General features: G+C 39.8%; 1 protein-coding gene across 1 annotated transcript; it reads left to right on the top strand.

Moving 5' to 3' along the window:
- The first annotated feature begins 1,531 nt into the window (after positions 1–1,531).
- Positions 1,532–23,973, top strand: FBXO47 (F-box protein 47). The gene is made up of 11 exons (XM_077806459.1): positions 1,532–1,553; positions 8,035–8,241; positions 8,931–9,101; positions 11,991–12,067; positions 13,159–13,236; positions 15,134–15,242; positions 16,377–16,553; positions 17,919–18,065; positions 19,895–20,037; positions 20,778–20,937; positions 23,861–23,973. Exons 1-11 carry the CDS (start codon positions 1,532–1,534, stop codon positions 23,971–23,973), a joined length of 1,404 nt encoding a protein of 467 aa, XP_077662585.1.
- Positions 23,974–24,791: the final 818 nt, after the last annotated feature.

Below are 24,791 nucleotides of genomic sequence, written 5' to 3'. Positions count from 1 at the left end.
AGCTGCGGCGAAAAGTTTAAAAACATGATGTGAGTGTACCTTAAAGAAGGCAAAAAAAAAAGAACACTTTTTAAAAAATCTCATGATCTTTAATACATGACTTTTTGGGAGGTTTGACTCATGATTTTTGACTGCTTGGGGTTGGCAATATTGTCTCTGTCCCCAAAAGAGGTCACAATCTAAGAAGTGTTAATACTCACAAGGACAAGCCAAATCCGGGATGAAGACGAGTAGAATCTACAGCCATAGAAATACTTCCCCTGCAAAAAATAAATGCTACCGTTTGCTAATTTGAGCCATGCAATGCAGACTAACTAGACTGCACACCAATTTCATTGAACCTATAATAATTTGGGTTAGAAGGGACCTCTAGTGGCTCCTCTAGTTCATCACCCTGTATTATAGAAAGCTGACTTTCCTTACTCGATTGGGTGACAGCTCTTAATTCCTGTTCTCACAGGGTACAGACCCATGCTAGTTGCTTTAAACCTATTTGCTGCTACTGTAGCAAGGTTCTAGCATGTTTTCCCTAAACAATATGAACGTATAAAGATTTTTAGTTTCTGAGAACTGTGCAATCTTAATGTTGCTGAATATTTATGCCCTGTCTCCACTGCCCTTGCAGCTGAGTTTAATAACCATGCTTAAATAAAGTTGCAACTACCCTATGTTTCCAGTGGATGCAAGGCACCTAATCTGCCTAGGTACTTTTGAAAATCCCAATAGTCTCCTATCTGTATCTTTAGGCACCTAAATATCGTTGAAAATCTGACTCCATATGTCTATCCTAGACTTTTCCCTTAAAACTTCCTACTGTTGATAGCACTAGTACAGCTCCACTAGTCGTAGGAAAGTGGGAGAACTATATTAAACATCTTGCTGGTATTTTAACCACAAAGTCATCTAACTCTGCTCACACATACAAAAATAAAATAATAAAAATAATCTTGTAGATGGAGCAAGATAAGGTCACTGATGTGCAGCATGATATATTTAACACTCCAGTAGAATATAGACTTTTCTGTCAAGTAACTTGCATGACAGAGGGTGGCATGGGTTGCTGTAATAGAATCATATGACCAGCAAATGTTTAGTATTTTAATTACTTTAATGACCTCACACTGCACCTTTGCTTATAATATATATAATGACTGTACTTTGTTTTCCTTAGCAACTTTCATCCAATTATCTCAAAGCCGTTTACAAACATTAACTAGGATTGCAGTGTGCCAAAGGAAGATATATATAGGGATTATCCCTTCCACCATGGGAATTCCGCTATCTTTGGGGTGGAACACAGCAATACAAAGGAACAACACACATAAGTTTAGTACAGGAAGCGGAAAAAAAATACTATATGCAATTGAAAGTGCAAGTGGAATTTAGGGAGGAACAATATAATTCCACCAGGTGAAATTTAGTCAGAACACTAGGGTTAGCAGCCTCACTCTTGGGAAAAGAGCCACAGGGTATTTAATAAGCACAAGTGTTTAGCATGTTAACCAGGAGGGAGCTGACAGCGGAAGGCTTAATGAGGTCCCTGAACGCAGCAGGTGGGAAAGCTCAAGCTGCAGAAATCCCTGAATCTTCCGATTCTTTGCCTTTATTTGGGTCCTTCCTGTATTAATCTCCACTGCGTCCCAAAGGAACACTCTCCATGCCACATCAAGACACAGCAGTTTTATAGCCTCTTTTAGGGAGAGGGTTTGAAGTTCACACATTGTCTCTGGAAGACTCCACAGAGAGAGCTCTGTAACAATCTCAGTTTTCAAATGTAAGATTTGATTTTAAAGTACAAGTTGGCAACCCTGACTCAACTATATGGGCAGAGTATGCGGCAAAATATAAGAACAACTAATTGTTTTTACACTATACAGTTTACCTATGCAGCAAAATTCCTACAGCACAGTTGCATCATCATGGCATTCCCATTCTGTACAGTCTGATCGTTCTCTTCACTAGGCAGCTATCAGAGGCCATTATGCTTGGGTTTGTTTTTAGCTTTTGTTTTGTGTTTCAATTTCTAGGAGGAAAAACGAAATAAAACAAACAAACGAAAAACAACCCCCCAAAACGCCTGACTTTACAAAGGCTATTTGGGAAAGATCTAGTAAATCTACTGCAGCCCTCTACTGCCATCTCCTGGAGGCTTTTGTGAGAGCACCACCAGGTATAATAGCCTGTACCAAAGGGTTCAATTGACCCACTCTTGGAAAATCACGTTGTTTTTGCTGATACAGACTAACACGGCTACCACTCTGAAACCAGTTAATAGTGAGTTACATTGAAAGGTGAAGTTGCTGCTCGAAAGAACATTGTTTTTAAGGTTCATTTTCCCAATGACTTTGACCTAATTACCACTCATATTAAGAATGGCCACTTGTCTTGTTTTTCTGGGACTGTTCAGTCTCATGTGTCAACAGTGTGACTTTTTTTTTTATAGTGTAAAGAATGTGTGGCAACTTGTTACTTCACATTGTGGCACAACTTCCACTGGAAATATTCTGGGTTGGTGTTGTGCAATACCATTGCTGAACAAAACCACAACATTGCTTCAGGACACAGATTTTGTGTTGTGACACAGTGACTTTGTGTCGTGACATCTTTGCATCATAATATTGTCTGTGGATCGCAGCACAATTAATTTGTGTTGTGACTTCATGAACTTATATCACAACATTGTGCCTTGACATCATGGTGCAAGAACCTTGCACAACAACAGTGTGACCTTATCTCACAGACCATTATGTTATGTCACTACAGACTGACTTTGCATGGTGTAGTGTTTTTCTCTAACAGAGCAAAAACTTTGCCATAGTACATAGTGGCCTACCATCACAGGGCAATAACTTTGTACAATAATACTAATGCTGTGATGTGGTAAACCTGCATTCATTAAAAGTTGACGGTGTGCCTGTGACCTGGGGACATTTTGCAGACAGGGTGACCTTGCATCTATGACACACTGATAGTTTATAGTGTCCTGGTGACCTAGTGCTTGCAAGATGATGATGTCCTGTGGTACCACGGCTTTCACAGTAGCAGCCGTGTTAGTCTGTATTCGCAAAAGAAGGACTTGTGGCACCTTAGAGACTAACAAATTTATTTGAGCATAAGCTTTCGTGAGCTACAGCTCACTTCATCAACCCTGCAGCCATAATGTGGTGCTGCCTCACGGTGCCCTGGTGACTGTGTGCCTGTGACACGGTGAGAGCCACAGCACTCTCGCGTGTATGGCATGGTGGTGCCTCGTGGCGCCACCGCGAACTCTCTCATGCGACACAGTGACATCTTGTGTTGCCATGAAAGCCGCGCAGCTGTAACATGGTGCTCCCCTGTGGTGACACGGCAACCCCACACCGGTGACACAGTGCTGTCTTTTGGTGCCCATGGCAACCAGGTGTCCTTAAGATGATGCTGCCTCATGGTGCCATGGTGAGCTCGTGCCCAGGACACGGTGACACCCTGTGCTGCCATGGCCACCGTGCAGCTGTTAACATACCAGACTGCGCTCAGGATAAAGCTGGGTAGCCGTGTGTGTGGTAACCAATATGGCAGAAACTTAGCCTAGCCACAGGCATGAGGGGGCTCCCACCCTCCCGCTTTTGCTAGGGTCACTGCCCTTCCCTCAGCGAGTGGTTCTATCTGACAGGGAAGAGGGAGGGGGCAGAGGGAGCCTCATTAATTATTCATAAGAGGGGCGGGGCCATGTCATGTGAGGCGTGAGGATTCCACAGTAAATAACCGGGGAGGGTGGTGGTTCTGGGTTGGAGCTCGAAATGAAGGGCCGGAGATGGGTTGTTAATTATTCATCAAGGGGGCGTGCCCGAGCTGGCGGGAGGGTCTGTCTCGAGCCTCTAGCCTCCCCCCGCCCTCTACTTTGGCTTAGGGCTGAGGGGCCGGGAAAAAAAAAAAAAGGCGGGAAACGTGAGGCGATTTAAAAATAGGCAGTTTAAAAAACACTAATAAAGCAGCTGAAAAACCATTTAAGTAATTACCACGGGAATAAAATGTTCGATTTCTGTGGTAATTTCCTGCCTCCAAAAATCTACGTTTGCTACTTTCCTGCCCCTCCCCTCCCAATTCCCATGAATTAATTCACTTATCAAATTATCTTATCAATTATTGCTAGAATGAAAATATTTTTTATTTCTGTCATAATTCTATGTATTTCTATTCCCCACCTCCACCCCTGTATAAACACATAGTTATTTTCCCCTGAGGAAAACTATTAAAGCCTTCCCCTCAAACCAAATGCGGTAAATTTTAAAAAACATCCTGCATACAATATATACTCTTTCATGAAGTTTGAGAAATTTCAGCTAATTCAATGCAATTTCTTTTTTGTTTAGGGAAAGTTGGTGCCCTTATAAATCCAGACAGCAGGGTCTGAGCTCACCCCACCTTCAGAGGAATTTTCCTAGGGGTGAAGCAGGGTTTAGATCCGTTCTGTATCAACTGGATATAGGTTTATTTGGAGGTATCACACTTTAAAAAAAATCTATTATCATTGATGTGTGGCAGGTTTTGGAGTCGGAGTGCACAGAATGGGGGTCAAAATGTGACCCGTAGGGTCATATCATCTGGCCCGAGGGTTAACTACAGCCCATGGTGTTTGTTAAGTGAGGCCCAAGGTACAAATGCAGCCCAAGGCGTTCTGAAGCGCAGCCCAGTGTTCACACCGAGCCAACGAAGTCATGAAATGCAGCCTACAGGCTTGTGGTGACCTACAGTGCAGCCAAAAGGCCAAACGTGACCCATGGTTCCATACAGTGCACCTGAAGGGGCAAACACAACTTGTGTGATAACAAGCAGATGTTAGCATCCCTTCCCTGAAACTGCAGCATGAATCAAAGCACATACACTTTGGGGTGAAGTCAAAAAAGCAATGCCTTATAGCAGGAAGGCACAAATAAGAGCAAATGTTAGGATTATCAAGGGCATTTATTTTTTAATTGGTAATATTATGTATGTTTATGTTAATTTAGATGGCTTTGGGACTGATTCTCATTTACAGTAAGGCCTTTTTACACCACTTTAACAGTGAGAAGCTTCCTTAAAGTAGGAGCAAATCATACTGCATTTCACCCACTTTAAGGCACTGCCAATCTGGTGTAACGAGGCCTTAGTGTAAATGAGAATCAGGTCTCTTTAATGGCAAATTAGGTGCAGCCCATGGATTGCTGGCATCCTGCCTCTTCAGTCCTCTGTGTCACAAAGCTTGGTCACCCCTACTTCAGAAGTTCTCATGATTTTAAGTGTGTGCAAAGGGAAATGGAGAGAGAATTCCTATTTATGTTCTTGGTGATTCATTTATTTATTTGTGAAATGCCTAGGGAGGAAAAAAGACAAAGTCCTGAAGCTGCTATTTGAGGTAAATAGCTGTTAGTATTATATACTTAGCAAAGTGATAATGCAAACCCCAGAAAAATTTAAACGATTAGGAAAAAGGTGTATTCACTGGATGAAAATATATGGACTGTATATAGACAGAAAACAGTATAGAAGGAATGTTGACTGTTGATAGTTTTTGCCCTATAAATAAATCATTATATACAGAATAAATAAGAGAAAATCACTGTTATTAATTATTATAATGAATTTGATTTTATATGCTTAACATTTACATTTCCCTCTTCCAGTCTTGATTAGCAGTTCTCCAGACAGGAGGGATCCACACAGAGGTTGTTGAGGGCTGCACAAAATTGCTAAGTGAAATCAATCTTGTCATGTTTTCGCTGAGCTCCTTGAGAAACATGAAATACATTGAGAGTCAAAAATGAAAGTCAAAAGGGAGCTTTGAGTAAAGGGCTCTAAAATGTGGCCCATAATGTAAAACTTCTGTCACATGCTCAGTTTTTATTTAAATTGGCCTGATTCTGCCCCCAATGATAACAATGGGAGTTCTACCATTGACTTTAATGGGAACAGTGTTGAGTGCTTTTGAAAATCCCACCCATCATGTTTAAGTGGCTGCTTCTGTACATAATATTTCTGCAGGCTCTGAATGAGATTTTTCAAAAGCACTTAGTAGTGCTCTAAACTTCTTTTAAATTAAGTTAGACCATTGCTGACTGCTTTCAAACAAATAAACAAAAAACACCCTCAGATTGTAACTCTATTTCTAAGATATGAATCAGCAAAATGTATTGAATTTAGTCAGCCTTGAAAGAGTTTAGTGGTGAAGAGAGTTATATTTTTCTTTTACTAAAACAGGCCTTTAACTGTCTTTATGTACAAGGTAAGTCTTTCTATTGACCCACACGTGCAGTTGTCTGTAAAAAAACACCCACTGACTTTAAATGTGGATTTCTATGCCTTTCAAAGGTGTCATTACATACATCTATGATGTTATTTAAATGAATATTTTTGTTGTTTTTACAAGTATCAAATTAATTTTCTCTCCCTTGTTGCTTAAGCAGTCTAAAATTGCATATAACACTGTAATTTTAAAAGTCATTAAATTTGCTCACAAGCCATGTGAAAAGTTAAACTATGGGTTTCTTCAGCTAGCATGAATTATTTCATAACTAATTTAAAGATGCCTGTTATAAAGTGTAATTCCCTTTCATGAACAATTGAAAAATGAATTGAAACACTGTCCTGGGCACAGAGGAGAAAATACTATTCATCCAAACATGTTTGTAATGCTTTAATTAAATGGTCCATAATTTTTTGAGTTCATTCAATATACAAAAGTCTTCCATTGGGAGTGTGATAATTCATTATGTTATGTAAAATGGTTCAGTGAATACGTGTTAGAGAAATGTGGCTTGTTTACTTGATGTTTTCAAATTGTTTTTTTGCTTAGGTTAAGTAAATGTAACCTATCAACTGACCTAAGGTGCATCAGTACATTTTCAAACCTTCAATCAATGAGTATAATTCCCAGTGATTGTAACTGGTATATTGCATTGAGGGGAGAAAGGAGACCACTTGAATTGTTACCACTGTTGCCAACACTTACAATTTTATTCCAAGTCTTGCAACATTTGGCGATTATCTGAAAGCCCCAGTTGCTGGAATCAAGAGATTGCATGAGAATCTTAGCTTTAATCTTAAAAAAGATGTTATTAGCCCTCATGGTTACAGAAAAAAGCTTGAAAATGTAAAGCATGTCCCCCTTAAAGGCTCAGAAACCAGAAGACAAATATAAGAACACAATGTTTATTATTTTTTAAAAAAACATTCTCATAATTTTATAGCCAATCTTATGAGTTTTGGGGGGCTTGTCTCATGATTTCTGAAATCTTGAAGATGGCAATACTGTGCCACATTACAATATTTGCACATGCTGTGCTGTGATCTTTGTTATTATCAGGAATTAAGCCATACCTAAGTTTAAATACTGCAGGGAAAGTGATAACTTAATACTTACTTACATTACTTTTATTCTTAATTTTTACTGCCATGTACTAGAATACATACAAGTAGAGCACCTCAGATAGACAAGAAACATACAAATCCTTTGAATGGCCTCCTTAATTTTTAATGTTCTGTTACATGGTTAAAGTAACATGGAAGGGTAAAGTATTAGAAGGATATTGACTTATTTATAATAGCTCCTTAATATATTTTGTGGCATTTCATATACCTCCTACACTTTTATTTTTTCTCTTAATTATCTTTCAAACCTCCTGAGGCCCTCCCCGTCCCAATACTGGTCACTCCTATCCCCACCCCCCTCTCCACTTATAACCTCTAATCGGGATATTTTCTTCTCCCAGACACTGAATTAGAAAGCAAAAATAACTTCCCATACACACACAACACGTATACATTCTCTCTTTTTGTGATATATGGAAAAAAAGAGTGGTTATACTGGAAAGAAAAGAAATATAGAACAGGAAACTATGAATATGGATTTTGGAGTGTATTGATGTCATTTTGTTTCATTTAAAGTAAAATTGTACCTTCCTACCCATGTGGTAAGACTTTCATATTCCATTACTGTATCACTCATGAGTTATTTCATTTTATCTCCCTCATGGGTTTAATTTCCTTCCCTATATGCCTTCTGCATTTTCTCTGCAGGAAAAATTTATGGGACTAGTAGAAGTATGACATCCACTGTAAGTACCAGCTTCACCTTGATTCCCAACCAGAAATACAGGCGCAGTAGCCGTCGCTCCAAACCATTCTGCAACACTGTGGACACAGATTCCGAGTCACTATCAACTCTCGGGAATTTCCAAGCACTGCCATTGGAGATCTTTCAAATGGTCTTGAAATATCTCTCAGGTGAGGAACTGAGAGAAATGATGTCACTGTCCATAAATGAAAATGATCACATGCAAAAATCCCATTTAGTAAAATGCCAAGTTTGAGGCATATGGGCCTTGCTCAATAATGTTTCACCTTACTACAAATTGAAGGGATTTTCACTAGGTTTGTTCATTTTCAGTTTGGGTTCCTGAAGAGCCACATCACCAAAAAAAAAAAAAAAAAAAAAAAAAATAAGGAATGATAGTACTCAGGGAGCCCTTTGAAGTGTTCTTCTGCCCACCATATATAAAGATCACAATTTAACAGATATATGCAAAATCCTGACTAACCATAATTTGTTGATAAAGGAATCTACAGTAATGACATTTGTCTTTTACTTGTTTCTGAAGTCTCTTGGCCTGCATGTTCTGAGATGTATAGTAAAGTTATTCGCAAAAAGAAAAGGAGTACTTGTGGCACCTTAGAGACTAACCAATTTATTTGAGCATAAGCTTTCGTGTCCGATGAAGTGAGCTGTAGCTCACGAAAGCTTATGCTCAAATAAATTGGTTAGTCTCTAAGGTGCCACAAGTACTCCTTTTTCTTTTTGCGAATACAGACTAACACGGCTGTTACTCTGAAATCTGTCAGTAAAGTTATTGACTACTAAGCAGTAGTGTTTTTGCAATAAAAGTTTACAGGTATACTGGGTTTTGCTTTTTCAGTGAAGGATATCAGCATGCTAAGCATGGTGTCGAAAGCCATCAGCAACCGCCTTATTAATTACATCTCAACCTCATCAGGAAACAGAAGGCTTTTACTGCAAGATTTTCATAACCTTGAGATATCTGGCATGAGAGAAGGATCCTGTGTATTAGAACACTACAGATCTCTAGGTGACCTTTTATAATAAGAATGGTAACAATTAGAGAACTAAAATAGAATAAAGGTCTTCTACTGTGATATTTAGTGATTCATAGCAGTTTAAAATGGTGAAAATGTTTTCTGAAGTATATAGGTGTTTGTGACCCTCGTTGAGGCTGAAATTCATCCCTGTGCAAAGGACCAACAACAAGGCACATACACACTTAAGTCTCAATTAAGCTTTACGTATTGGGTGTATTTCATCATGAAAAGAATTCTTTCAACATTTCTTAATATAATTTTATTAATAATAATACATATATAAGTATAGACAAAAATAGCATATGTTTTGCTTCTTCCTTATTTAATTTTTAAAGAATATAAAAGGGCAAGGTGAGTGTGTATCTCATGGGAATGATGATGAAATACAAAGAGAGAATTTCCCCTCTATAACAATGCTCAAATCCCACCTAATTCTGGAATGATCAAGAATCATTACCATCAAAGGCCGGACAGTCTATGGGAAGTGAATTGGTAATCTAATTCCAGTTCCTAGATGGGAAATAAACTTATCACAAAAAGCACCATGACAACTGCCACTGATTAACATTCTCCTTGGCAGCCTTATATCAGAGCTCAAAGACTGAAGTGGGCATGATGAGTAAACTTTCCCTTCACCCTTAGGTCAGGGCTGAGATACAATGCGAGAATCCTGCTGTTGCTGCTCAGGCTGTACTCTTTCTTTCACCTGCGCAACTATATCCGGGCACCGCAAAAAATAAATATAGGCCAAAATACTGTGACTAGTGAGTAGCACTGCATATTAAAAATCATTATTTTCTTTTTAACTTTTGCACTAACTTACTACTGAATCTTGGCAGCCAAATTCCCCTTAATCTCCTTCCCCTTCAGTCAAAAGCAATGCAGTCTTTCTTCTCTTATGCCACTTGGACTGTATCATTTCTCTCCCACCCCCCATTCACTGTAATCCTTTCTCTAGAAAGAGAAACAAATGAAATTGCAATTTGAACAATATTGATATAAGCCTCCTTAACTGATAAGGTCTCATAATTGAATTGATCCGGACAGCAAAACAAAATTATGTCAAGGTTATATTCAGGAGCTAACTTTAAATCAAGAGATTCCCAAGTTAAAGCAACAATGTCAAAGTTAATTAGGCCAAACATGAAGTCCCTTCAAATGTACATGGATTGTTTACAATATCTTATTGATAACTTCAGTGTTTATTTGTTTTAGTTTTAAAATAAAACCTGATTAAATATTTTGCCAAAAAATAGTCAGCAGTTTTGTACATTGTAATAACAAACGTATTAGAAAAGGCAACTGTTGTTTAACTACTACTGTATGAACTCATCATTATAATAAGCACAGTCGTTAAAACACGACATACTTAGATATTTGCACTGATTTTCATATTTTATCATCTACTAAATGTAAGGGCTCAATCCTGCTCCCATTAAAGTCAATGGCAAAATTCACATATATTTCAATAGGAGCAAGACTGGGCTTTAAGGATAAAATTCGCTTCTGTGTAGAGCGCCAGCACAAGGCTTATACACTGCATTAATCTCATTTAAACCCACAAAGTGAAATCCTGGCTATGTTAAAGTCCGTGGCAAAAACTCCCATTGGCTTCAATGGGACCAGGATTTTTCACCCTCCAGGCTTGAATTGGACTTGAGTAATACATGATTTTTGTGCTGCCCCTGTGCACAGGTGTGAATTTCACCATATGAAAGCAGGCCCAAACCTTTGCACTGGTAATAAAAAAGTTATCCCCAGGTTGACAACTGTACTCGTGTTTGCAGATATATTGTGTCAGACATTCATCTACTTTTTAGGGGTCTGATCACAAACGTATTGAAGTCAATGGATAGTTGATTCTTTGGAGTTTTGGATCTGATACCAGACTGATAAAGAAAATTATGTCTGCCATTTAAGAATGTTAACAACATACTTCCAGATTGGGATAATAGTCCATTCAAAATCACAGGAAGTGTATAAAACACTTTTTGACATCAGAGAAAACATTTGCGTACCCTCCTGTAGATTTCTTGCATTATTAACAAACAAGATATATGTGTTGGTCTACCAGATGTTTTTGAGGAGAAAGATTTTTAACCCATTTGCTTTCCATTGGCTTAGAAAAATTGTTGCTTAACAACCAGCTGTTCTGCACTATAATGTATTCTAGCCCTTTGTATCCTAAGCTCTTCTAGCTTTGAATCTCATGTAGGGGAAAAAAAAAATTCTACCACCTAACTATGTTTTATATTAACACAGTTCAGAATAGCTTTTCCTTTTGACAATGTGGTTGGCTTAAAAGATTTTGGATGCTCAACTTTCGATGATGTAAATAGAAAACCAGTGCATCTTCAAATGTAACTTATTGTGCATCTCTTAACTGAAATATTTTTAACAGCTGTAATTCAAAAACCAATATAATAATTTTTCAGGGCTCCAGCTGTGACTCACATGGAATTTAAAACAACTTAGTAAACAAATTATGTCATGAGAGCCTTTCACACTCCCCATAAGGCTTTCTGACATAAAAGGCATTTCTACTACAGAGGCTAGCATACCCTTTTACAATGCACAGCTCACCATAGGTGCTGGAACTAAGGGTGTGGGGGGTTCTGTAGCACCTCCTGGCTTGAAGTGGTTTCTATTATATACAGGGCTTATAGTTTTTGGCTCAAAGGCTCTCAGAACCACACCCCCCCCCCCCCCCCCGCCCACTATAAAAGTTGTTCCAGCACCCCTGCAGCTCACTGTAATGTACCACCTTCTTTTCTTGCAGAAATAGTATGGTATTGTATTGCTTGTGCAGTGTATGCTTCAACTAGTCCAATTATTTTCATCATTTGAATGATTATGTATGTATGTGTTTCTATTCACAGGTTTGTTGCTTAAAAGGTGCACACTACTGCTGCCCACAAAAGACAGGCTAAAGTACATACACAAGATACTCTCAGAAGTAAGCTCATAATCATTGCTCTGTACTGAATATTTCTAGAATCTTGTTTTGAACTATCACTTGCACCTATATTAATGTTTCAATAAAACAATGTTAATGTAATGATTTAAATTAATTCATTTATTTATTGACACATCGGTAATGCTCATCAGTGTAATATCATGAATTTACTAACTTGGAATCAGTCCCTTGTTGGTTAAAAATATTCCTTGGCTATTTAGGCTGATATTTCAAATCTTTAGTACCTGAAATTAGGTCCCTAAGTCCATATTTAGGCATTTAAATAAGTGATCTGATTTTTTCAGAGATGCTGATCCCCCTAAAGCTTTAGACTGTAGTCCATGTGAGCTGTGGGTGTTCAGAACTACGTTTAACTTTAGGCACCCACCGTTTGAAAAATACGGCTTAGGTGTAGGATTTTCAAAAATATCTAAAGGAGTTAGTTGCCCAACTCCTGTTGAAAGTCAGTGAGTTAGGTGCCTAATTCCTTCTCATGATTTTAAAACCCCACTCTTAGTGAGTATAATCTTCTATATAAGTATGATTTTTATGTTTAATTTTTAAAACAGGTCACCCAGTGCAAATAATATTTGCCACTTTGTAATAGAATGAGCATAGGTTGAAATTCAGCCCCGTGAAGAGATCCGATAGAAGGTCTATATTCCACTTAAATTCTGCTTAGAGGGAAAAGTAGTGCATAATGCCTCGGACAGGTCCTCTGCACAGGGTAAATTTTAACCATAATTAATTCAAAACATTGTTACCAAACTATATTAGTTTCTGGAGGAGGAAATTATTATGCATAGCAACAGACATTAATAAAATATCACATCTGTCTGAAGACTCTAAGGTGGTCTGAGTGAAAGTTCCCAGAGGACCAATGGCCACATCATAAAAAACATCCCTAATTGGCAACTTTGTTGGGTGTCTCAGCAGAGATGCAAGGGGTTGAGTGAAAATAGTGTAGAGAAAGCCCCCTGGGTCAGTATTGTGGTAGATTAGCCGCGTGGGAAAGCTTCAAGCACAGAAGTGAGTTTATTGCCAATTAGGCTACATTGATTAAATGAGGCAACAATGTTTTGTCTTTGCAGGTTTCCTGTTTTAAACTCAGTGGTTGCCCAAGCCCGTTGCATTGCTTGGGATTACAATGCTATGGAGTGTTTTTACAGGTATAGTGTATTTTTCAGAGAAGAAGGCAGGTATCATTAATCTAAAAGAAACCGAAGTTTGCCTTTTTAAAAATCTATCAATGCTGAAATACTCAGTCTTTTAAAAAGAGTGCCAAGAAACATAATCATCATCCAACTTAGTTATACTTTGAGAAGCAGTGAGCTGAAACTGCTTTGCAAGACATTTCGAAGTTTAACATGGCTTTCAGGTCCTAAACAATGCATTTATTCAGTACCACAGTTCTTTCTGGCTCTTAAAATAGTTAACTTAACTCTAAAAAATTTATCAGTCTGGATCTTATTATTAGCCTGTCTGGATTTTAATTTAAATTAGCAGTTTATTACCAAAGAAGATTACATAGGGGGCCATTTCACTACATTACTTCAAACATTGAATTCACAACACCCTAAACAGGGATTCTCTGATTTAAAGGCAACTGGCCCAAGGTCTGTAATTAAATGGAGGACTTGTTCTAGCATTTGGGATGCAAAGAAAGCAATGACAAATCTGTTAGTTCAGCAATCAACACTGTATTTACTATAATGACTACTAAGATTGCAAACATGCTGTAAGGGACTGAGGATAGGACTTCCTTCCCCAATTAGTGTTAAAGTATTTCATTATCAGATGGATAGGATCACCATTATGGGTTGCTGTAGTTGAGAGCTGCTTTGTCTAATCACCTGAAAAAAGCTTGTATTCTTTGTTGAAGCACAAGTATTTTCTGAACATTTTAAATGAAGCTAAATTGTGTTTTAGAAGAACTTACATGTTCAGACACTCTCTGAAAATATACCATATTGAAGTAGCTTAGTAATAACCAAGATATTCAGAAATGTGTGGCTGTCTGTTTTATTCCCTGCCATGGCTAACTATTATAGATAATTATTTGCACCAGGATATTTATGCTCTTAGCAACTGTCTCCTGCTTATTCACATCCAAGGTTCACAAATTGCACCTTTTGGCCAAAGAGAGAGCCCCAAATGCAGTTCAGAATTGTGAGCTACACGAGGACCCAGAAACCCCTTTGGTACAAATTAGAGCAGCCCACAGGTCAACTGAAGCTGAATTGTGGCTTTCCCACAGCCCCAAAGGCCTGCTGTGAAAGCTTTGCACTCTAGGTACCCCCCTTCTGCTCATTTCCTGACCCCATTGGGGATGGGGGCTCTATGGGTTTGTGTGTGGTGTGTAGGGCTGCTTATGTCAGACTTATGCTGACCTTGCAATGAGGGAATTCCTCAGGGGCCATTTCACCCTCTTTATGTCACTGGAGTTCCATGAAGGGGCAGCAGCAGGGGCAGAACCTTCCTCCTCCTCTTTTTTGTGGAATTGTCAAGATTTGCTGCTCTGAGAATGTCTATGATATAATGACGACTGATATCCGTTACATCTGTAGAAATCTAGAGAAAGTCCATTGATCTGTGAGATTAGTGTCTAGCCCAGTGTTTCTAAACTGCTGTCATCTGTTTTGTTTTTTGGGTTTTTTTGGGTTTTTTTGAACCACTATGTTACTGCCCAGAGTGGCATAAAGCCGTGTCTGAGGGCCTTACAAAACAAAGGAGCTCCTATGTACATCTTTGCTTTTCCTTTTAGACTTAGCAAATTCCTGTCACACACACTTTTTGCATACATGATTATTTTCTGGTTTCAGTGTCACATAGATATGGCCCTAGGTTTTTTTTTTAATAATAATATTTTGCACTTTGCAAGAAGTTCATTTTGAAAGACAAGGATGAAGATGAAAATAATACAAAACAGTTGTTCAGATGCACCAGTCTCCACTATGCAAATGTGTCCTCTCCATAAATACAGAAAAATTGATTGTACATATATGACTATAATAACAAGCATTGTGATTGAATTCTATTTATCTGTCTTTCATTTGGTGTCATCAGACCTTGACAGCAGGCTGGGATGAGCTAGAATGCCATCGTGTTTTTAACTTCCTCTGTGAGCTGAGCAATCTACCCCGCAAAGTACAGACAGTTGTGAGCAGCAAACCAGGTGAATACCTGGAACAAAAAAGTCCTGGAAAATACAAATGATGATAATAAAAGAAGCTGTCATGGCAGCTGTATCATCCTTTTGCTGTGAGTTCCGGAAATGGATTCAGATTATTACAGAAGAGATACACCCCAGACTCAAGGACGGTTTGTGCCACATGATCCCTGCAGTACCTGATCCTTTCTTGATCCATATGTATGATGCTTTAGCTGCGGAAATGCCAGAAAATGAGTGCTCTCAAGCTGGTAGCATGCTTGCATATAGCTGAAGGAAATCAGCACTATTAACTGAATTTAGTTGTTTTCTGATGAAAACAAGCAATTGACTTTTATCTTTGACATGTTCTGTGTGGTGAAGTGTATCTCTTTGAGAGGCAATTGATTTTGTTGGATCTTATCATTTCATTATCAAATGTATGTATAATTTACATGCAGTGGGCCTAATTCTCCACTGCATTATACCAACACCAGTACAATCAGTGGAGTCACACAAGCATAAAACTGATGTGTTGCAGTAGAAAATCAGGACCAATATTTTATACATCTCCTGAAGCATCGCTCTAAAACCAAATGTAGCCCCTCCAGAAATCCTCCGGCACAGTATTCAGTATTTCACTGGAAATGTTCACACGTGGCCTCCTGCATAAGTAGTAGTAGAAAGCAAGCGTGCAGTAAACTGCTTCTATTTACTCCTTTTGGCACCATATAATAGAATCACAGGCAGAAAGAACCACAGCAAAAGTCAAAAATAGCAGCGTGCTCCTGAAACAGAGCATGAGAAGTGGCAGAAAAAACATCGGGCAGGCAGGTAAAATTAGTGGTTTGAAGCAGTGCAGTGTGTCTACTAGACTAGAGCAGTCATGATCGTTCTAGCTCAGAATTTCAGGACCTTGTGATCTCAGTTACTCCAGTTTGACACTAACTCAGTGGGAATTATGCATCTAGGATATGTTAAAAATCCCACTAGGCACCTATCTACATCTGTAAGAGCCTAAACACCTTTAAAAATCTAGCCCTATGTGCCCCTATAGCCTAAAAACCTTTCTCCTTCTCTCTCCCCATCTTTATAAACTTGTTGAAATCACCAAAGTGCAATGCCTGATGGATTTATAATATACAAATTCTCTTGTCCTAGGAAGTGCCCGAAAGCTGGAATTACGAATAAGGTTATTCTGTCGCAGTGTCCTGCTAAATCATTGGATTCATCGAAGTGATTCTGCATTTTGGCTCACTCGTATCTTAAAACCATGGCCAATGGTTAATCAAGCCCGGCTGTTGTACATCATTTTTGGGCCAGTCTCCTCTCTAAATGGTGAGTAAATTTAACATGCTAGACCAGAATTTCTCCTTTAGAAAACATGCTGTCTCACAACCTGTGTAAATAAATGGGCGTTCAGGGGACCAATGTAAGTGTTGTACGGGATGGATTCCCCCTCAGTCAAGAGGTAGGGCTATATATTTGGGATGTCTGTGTCGACACTACTATAGACCATAAGTCACAGTAGGAGCGACAAACTCTTTGCCCATCGTTGTGAGCTTTTGGGCCAAAGCATACACACAAGTTGTGAACCCATTATTCTTTCCTCTGGCCCACCCCACAACAGCTCTTCTGTGTTCCTATGGAGAGAGTGGCCATGGAACTTTTCAGTAGTGTGCAGAGAACTGTGGGGTGTGCTGTGTAGTTTCTCTGCTATCTAGCTCCATGTATGGCAGAAATGCAGTGGTACACTTTGTTATGGGCCTTCCCACAGGCCAGGAAGATTTCACGCAGGGGGAAAAGCACCTGTGTTTATTGCATTCACTTTAGAAGGGAACTTTTACCTCTATGCAGACTCCTCATTCCTAATAAACTTACTCTTTTTCAAGATTTGACCACACCCAGTTCATATTAATTTTGGCAGAACATAAGCTTCCAGGTAATTACTTGGAGGCACTACTGAGAATGCTTAACAATGGTGCTGATTACTCCTAATTTACACCAGTGTGAGAGGGGAATCCAGCCAATTAACCTCAGTGATGTCACACAGAACATCTTAGCCATTTCCCAATACTTCTTTGTTTTGCTCCAGCTGTAGCTACCTTATGGTACTCTGACTTTACTTACCAGTGTATGGCCATGCACTCCTGTGATGTTACCTACAGGTTTGATTTTTCACAAGTTCTGAGCTCTCACAAATCCTACTGAAATCAAAGGGAGCAGCACCATCTCTGGAAACCAGGCCCTTTATAAATAATGAAGTATAACGTTTAGAACAATTGACCCCTTACCTGTTTAACATGGAGCTTTTTAAAGTTATTGTTTATATTACAGTTCAAATGAAGACATTACAGAGTGTTTTCCCTCTCTATTTGCCTACACTTGTGGTGTGAAGGTAGCCTTAGCACTAAACCACAAGCATGTGTATTGCCCTCTGAAATCACATCTTCTTTTTCTCACTTAAATATTTATTCTGCGTTTCCTTAAAGCACCCAGTGATTCTGATTCACGTTGCAGTCTACACTGTCTCTTCTGCCACAAGTGAGATGAAATAAAAAGCACTTGTACAAATAGGGACTTATGCTTTTGCCTGAATCACCTTTTCTTTTTCCAAGCCATGCTTTGAAGCCCCAGTATAGGTCTTCCTTGTTTAGCAAACTACATTGTCACTTAGGAGTGATTGTGATTAATGTTACCCAGGACATGTGGTTTGGCAGAAAATGACAGAAGGATCAACAGATGAGACCAGTTTAAAGGGTCTAGCTGATGCTATTAAACTACTGTATGACACAGAAGCTAAAGAGTGGACAGCCGATGATGTTATCAGTCTTGTGGATGAATTGTCAGGTATATTTTTGCCTTTATCATAGACTCCTAGGATTATATGATCGTGTCCTCCAAGACTAAAGAGATATGTGTCAGATAGTAAAAAAAAAACTGAAGCACATTGGGAATCTGAGTACCCCCTAATCCCTTTCAGTAGCTGTACTATAATGGAAAGCCAATAAAACTGGAGGCTATGCAGTAGTCAGAGATGGAAGAGACCAACACTGCTTGTAAACCAAAGCCTTTTTTTCCCAAAAGTTAAACGTTTTAAGTAATAATATATGAAAAACTTCAAAAATTAGTGTTCTGTTATCCTGTTCAAGGGACGCTGTCACACAGTTCTGAACAAAACCTAAATTTTGGACCTAAACAAAGTTTTACAAAACTTAATATTAATAGATATGTTTTCATGATATTTGTAAAATGTTAAGAAAAATCCATTTTTGTTTGACTTTTTAACCATTTTTCCTATACTGTTTGTACCCTGCGCATTCTTATTCTTGGGGTTGAGAACCAGAAAGTGACGTTAAGTAGGAATGAGGAAAACTGTCTAATGTATTTCCATTATCCAAGCTGTCAAATACAAAAATAAACAAAAAAGATAAATAGGAAAAAGTACAATTAGATTTTTTTCAAATCTAATGCATGGTGGTTATTAATAATCCTGATAAAGACAACTTTTGTTATCCCCAGAACTGATCCCATCCCACTTACTTTAATGTTAATGGTAGTTGGATATTACCTGCTTGGTGTGCCATTTATTGACAACTTTTTGGAAAAGAGGTTCCACTTGTAATGAACTTGCTGGCTCTGAGTCTGCAGCCTGGAGAGCTCAGGGAGAGGTACCATGCAGTCCCACGGGCCCCCAGTGCTCCCTGTGGAAAGCTCCAGCTGCAGGCTTTCAGGGCTGTAGCCAGGGAAGGAAAGCACTGGGATGTGCTGAGCCTGGGCCACCAACGCCAGGACAGGACACGACCTGGAAGGTGCAGAGAGAGGTACTGTTCAGCCCCACAGACCTCGAGTGCCCTCTCTCCCATGGAAATTGTTGGCTGTAGGGACTCTGATTGGGGCTTCCCATTGGGCAATGATGCTGGCACCACAGCCCATTACCTCCTGTGTGGGCAGCAGGTTCTCGGCCCTGTGGCTGCCCCATGCTATTGTCTCAGGCAACGGCCATCTGCTTATTATTGGGAGCTTTTGGATAATGGAAGCTTTATGCCCTGAACCAATAAGTTGCTAATAACTGGTATCCTCTGTAGTTTCATTTTTAATAGTCTAAGCCTTTATTAGAAATACAGGTGAGGACAAATTTGGCGTTTTTTTTAAAAAAAATTAAGTCTCTTTAAATACCAAGTATGGTGGCTTTTACTGGGAAGGACGCTGGTCTCTGGAAAGGAATCCATTCCAAAGAATCCATAATTTGCTGGTGGTATATTTTAAGTTTGGTTTGAGTTTGGAGAGATTGTATTATACATTCTATTATCATCAGCCTTAATACAAACAATCCCTATTGGCACCATAGTAACTCCACAGCTCCCAACTGTGCTGCAGGTGTGTTTGAATGGGCTTTCCTCTCAGACATTTTGGATGGCTGTCAAATGCAAAAAGAACAGGAGTATTTGTGGCACCTTAGTACTCCTGTTCTTTTTGCGGATACAGACTAACACAGCTGCTACTCTGAAACCTGTCAAATGCAGTGATTCATAAATTCAAATACTTCCAGAATTTTGTTCAGATCATTTTATTTTAGTTTAATTGTAACCTACATTTTATAACCTTATATTTAACTAAATTTTATTCAGTCTGTTGAATCATAGGTAATGAAAATCCTTTGTATTTTACTATAAAAGTGGTTCCCCGGGAGTGGCTCATGGAGAATAATGCTCGCCTCCTCATCCTGAGTGGGAACAACATCTGCTTCACCTTCATGGCTAGTAAAGCTGTGAATGGGCGGGCTGTTGAGCTGGCCAAGATAGTGGTCTTTCTGGCTTTGGTGAGTAGCACTGAATAGAATGTTTCCTGCCATTTTGCCACTAAGTCTGCAACTCTGCTTTTCCAGCCCTGGGGCCTGATTCTCCTTCCACTTACACTAGTGCAACAGTTCTCAAACTGTGGATCGGGACCCCAAAGTGGATCGCGACCCTCTTTTAATGGGGTCGCCAGGGCTGGCTTAGACTAGCTGGGGCCAAAGCCCAAATTCTGGGTGGCAGGGCTCAGATTACAGGCCCCATGCCCTGGGGCTGAAGCCCTTGAGCTTTGGCTTTGCTCCCTCCCACCCGGGGTGGTGGGGCTTGGGTAGGTTCAGGCTTTGGTCCCCCATCATAATTTTTGTTGTCAGAAGTGGGTGATAGTGCAATGAAGTTTGAGAACCCCTGCACTAGTGTAAAGCAAGAGTAACTACATTGAAATCAATGGGCCTGGTTCTCTTTTGCCCTAAGGGACTCCCCCCCCCCCCCCCATACACTGCTTGAAGGTAGCAGCTCTGTTCCTAGGAAAAAATTATTCCAGCATAATATGGGAATGGAGTTCTCCTACCTTCATAGCACTGACAGAACAGCTCTGCAACAGCACCTTCTCACATAGGCCTTGGAATAGATTCCAGAGTAGGACTGAAATTGACTGTATTATGGGATAGTGCCTTAATTGTCTACTTATGAATTTTAATATTTCAGCTTTTTTTTTAACCTTGGCACTATCATGGACACGTATTATAATATTTCTTGTATGTTCTAGGTCTGTGAGAAGGACCTGTACTGCATGGATTGGGCAGTAAAAATGATGCAGAAAGTCTGCAAGGTTTTCAGCACTCCAGGTGAAAGGAATAACTTCCTGCAGAGTGTGGAGAATGCATTTGCTCACATGATCATGGACATGCTACAGTCAGTAATGTCTGGTGAGTATCTATGCCTGTCTGCAACAGGTGAGCCCTTTCAATGGGACATGCCCACTAGCCAAGATTCCACAAGAACAGGGGATGGGAACTCCTGTATCATCACAACCCCAGCCAGGCCCCCTTTTTAGCCAGCCAGAGCTACCCTGAAATGGGGTTCATTGGAAAAGATGGGATATTCTTTTTATAATTATAATGCCCTGTTGACTGATTGTTTTGTCATGTGGATTGGGTTATTTTCAGCTGGTTTTGTTAAGGTGTGTGTGTGTTAAGATTATGCTAGGCCACTTAGTGGTATACCATTAGGAGAGAGACTTTTTATAGGAAGAAATAAATATGCAAGTGTTCAGTGATAATATATTCAACCATAGGTGCTCCAAATATGTAACTACATCCAGCGGGTGGGAGTGAGATCTATATACTTACACTAAGAGACTCCTAGTGGTTTAGATGTCCTGATTTTATATGGACAGTCCCGATATTTGGGGCTTTTTCTTATATAGCCTCCTATTACCTCCAACCCCATTTCCCGATTTTTCACACTTGCTATATAGTCACCCTAGGTTTAGATGATGAAACTGATTTCATTTTTTTTAAACACATAAATGACAAAAGTTTTATCTCCCTTATTTGATACGTTTAAATCAGAGGTGCACAAACTTTGCCCAAAGGATGCACACACTTTTATCTTGTCAGATGATGAGAAACACCTAATTTGCATAAATTATGACTAATTGCAGATACCCTTTCCTTCTGCAAGATACAGGTTTGATGACACTATGATCCTGATTCTCAGTTGCTCTGCCCCTCATCCAGGGATGGTAGTATTTTACACTCATTTTGCACTGTTCTGACATATTAGCATTTTACACTCAGCTCTGCACTCACTCCACATGGGTGTAAAGCAGACATTCTCAACCTTTTTCTTTTTGAGGCCCCCACAACAAGCAATAAAAACTCCACTGTGTACCTGTGCCACAACAACTGTTTTCTGTATATAAAAGCCAGGGCTGGCGTTGACGGCTAGCAAGCAAGGCAATTGCCCAAGGCCCTATGCCACAGGGCACTCCACAAAACTAAGTTCCTCAGGCTTCTGCTTCAGCTCTGCGTAGCGGGGCTCAAAGCACCAGACTTCAGCCCTGCACAGCAGGGCTTAAGCTTTCTGCCCTAGGCCCCAGTGAGTCTACCACTGGTCCTGTTTGGTGGACCCCCTGAAACCTGCTCACAGGTCCCGGATCCCTAGTTGAGAATCACTGGAAGGATGACACAAAGCATAGGGCAACAAGGACTCAGACTCTAGTACTCCCCGTGTGCAGTGTTCCTTCTTAATCCCAGTAGAAAACTACCTGGAACAAGCTGGAGCATTGCATCTTGGGACCTGGAGCATTGCATCTTGGGACCATCCTTTTGGTCTGTCCTTCCATTCAAAATCAGAGAGGCTGCAGGCCATATTATTAAACTCCTTGGGCTGCATTTCCTCCGTAGCCAAACTTTGTCACCCCTGATATAAACTCAAGACTCTTTATAACTGCAAGCAATAAAGATGAATGGGTTGCTCATTTAGGACAGATTTCTATCTTAAAGCAAGATTGTTCTTGTTCAACCCTGGACAAGCTGGTTATGAGAGTCTGCAATGTTCTTTCACAGCTGTGCCCGCATCAGCCATATCTGATGTCTAATAAATCTAAATGGAAGTTGCTAACTTGGTGTCGTGCTTCCCAGGGGTACCCAGAGCTGTGAGGCATCTGGCTACCACCAGCTCTTAGCTTAAGGACATCTTGTCTGTGCCTACCATGGGTCAGCTGCTTGACTCCACCAGCCACGGGCAGCACAACTAAGTACTCGCCTCTCAGCCTAAGCAGGCTCTGGTGCCCCTCTACAGGTCGGCAATAGGCATGCCCCAACCCCTGAGCCCTCCGATCATCTTCTTGGAGCGTCGAGACCCTGTTTCACCAGACGCTCAGTATTCATACATTCACTGCGCCCAAAGAAGCAGCACACTCCAACTTATCCATTTCACCTCAGATCACTGCTCCATTTGACACACAGCACTTAAATATGTTCATAGTGAAAACAAGCAGAAGTTTATTTAACAAAGAAAAGAGATTCAAATGATAGCAAGTAGAAGTATTGGACACAAATGGTTACATATATAATGATGACACGAATTTTAGAACATAGACTTGTTTAACAAAATACTCTCATGGTTGATAAAGTATGGCTCTTCAATGCTTTCTAGCCAGGCAGGCTGTGATCCCTTTTTCATAAAACAAGACACATTGCCAGCTTGCCCCCGAGGTAAAGGATCAAGTGTGTTGTTTTGACTCCCCAGATAGACAAGTCCCTTCCTTTGTCTTCATTCATAAATGGGATGCCCCCTGATAGTTGTTTTTTCCTGTATACTCCTTTCTTACAGATTTTCTGATCTCTTGTCAATTTTGCAATCTTGATTAGCCAGTGGCTCAGTATGCAAACAGACTTACACTGAGAGAGACACAATGACCAGACACAAATAAACATCTGCTACCACCTACCTGAAAACAACCTGTCTGAGGCATGTCACCTCCTGGTGACCTGCCTTTAACTCCACGGCTTTAAGAACATAATTTTCAGTATAGATACATAACTTCTCAAATATTGTCAATGTATGTATGCATTTCACAACGATGATGATGACCAGTGGGCTATTAGCTTTCAGTAGTGACCTTACATGCCATGCTTTGGTGAATTATTGTGCGCATCTGACACAGGGGATCCCTGTTAAACTCTATCCATCCCCTGCTCCCTGCCAGTTGGCATCAAGAGGTACCTGGGTCATAATTGGCCTCTACTAAGATACTGACTAAGTAGTTTCTGAGATCTTCTCCCTACAAATGAGCCCTTTGTTTTCATTCACTATTTTTAATGTTTCCGTTCTGGTGCTTAGGAGATCGTGATGAAGAAGACAGCAGCTTTTTGAATTTGTTCCACCTTGTGAATGCACAAGCTAACTTCCATAAGGAAATTCTGTATCTGACCATGAGAAGTACCTCTGCCTAAATACTCAGAATCTCAGGCTTTTAGATAGGTGGCCTTTTCCACCCTTTATTTTCTCACGAATACAAAATAGTGTCCACCTACCTTTTTAAATTCACTCTCCAGCAGCTGCTTGCGAAGTTGTAGCAGCTACTGAGCACATTGTCAAAAATAGAAAATATAATAACCAGTTAAATCTGGAGGTATAACCTTTGCAGAAGCAGCAGGAGGCTGACTGGAGATGCTAGTGAAATACAAAGCAGAAGAATTACTTAAACCTATGAAGACATACTAAGGCATCTTTAAGAAACTACAGCACAGTCTGTGCAATAAACTTGCCTAAGCCTGTATGTCAGGATGTGCTGAGGAGCCTATCTGTGGCATTCCATGGTTTGGCTGTTATGGGCAGGAATACACACTGCTTTCTTCTCCCACTGTGTATATTTGGATACAAAATAAAAATGACACGGTGTTAATATTTGATGTATGTCCACAAATTAAAGAATGTTATCTTAGTTCAGAACAGAAAATATTTTGCTCTTTTAAGTTTGTTTTTCTCTTTGGAATCCATTAACACAAAACCAATATAATGACAAAGGCATGGCCAGGTTTCTCCAGTTCAGCTTACACCTGGGTATCTATAATTCACTCTCACATTCTTAGCTTCAGAACTAGATATCTTGCATGGATTGTGCATTAAGTTTCAGCACAGAAGGAGACAGTCTCTGGAAAGAGTCCTAGTTTTTTAAGGAAGGCAAAAATTAGTTTTTTACAGCACATGCCTTTCAGCCATAAAGCAGAAGTAACTTCAGAATGTACCTTTGTGCTAAATATAATAACTG

Source organism: Eretmochelys imbricata, chromosome 27 (genome assembly GCF_965152235.1).
Source record: "Eretmochelys imbricata isolate rEreImb1 chromosome 27, rEreImb1.hap1, whole genome shotgun sequence".
In the NCBI taxonomy this organism is placed as follows: Eukaryota; Metazoa; Chordata; order Testudines; family Cheloniidae; genus Eretmochelys; species Eretmochelys imbricata.
This window is presented reverse-complemented; position numbering and strand designations above follow the sequence as displayed.

Coding starts and splice junctions, on each gene's coding strand:
- FBXO47 (XM_077806459.1), top strand. CDS start 1,532: ATGAGGTCCCTGAACGCAGCAG. Junction 13,237..15,133: donor GCTATGGAGTGTTTTTACAG/GTATAGTGTATT, acceptor TGGTGTCATCAG/ACCTTGACAGCAGGCTGGGA. Junction 18,066..19,894: donor TCTTGTGGATGAATTGTCAG/GTATATTTTTGC, acceptor TTACTATAAAAG/TGGTTCCCCGGGAGTGGCTC.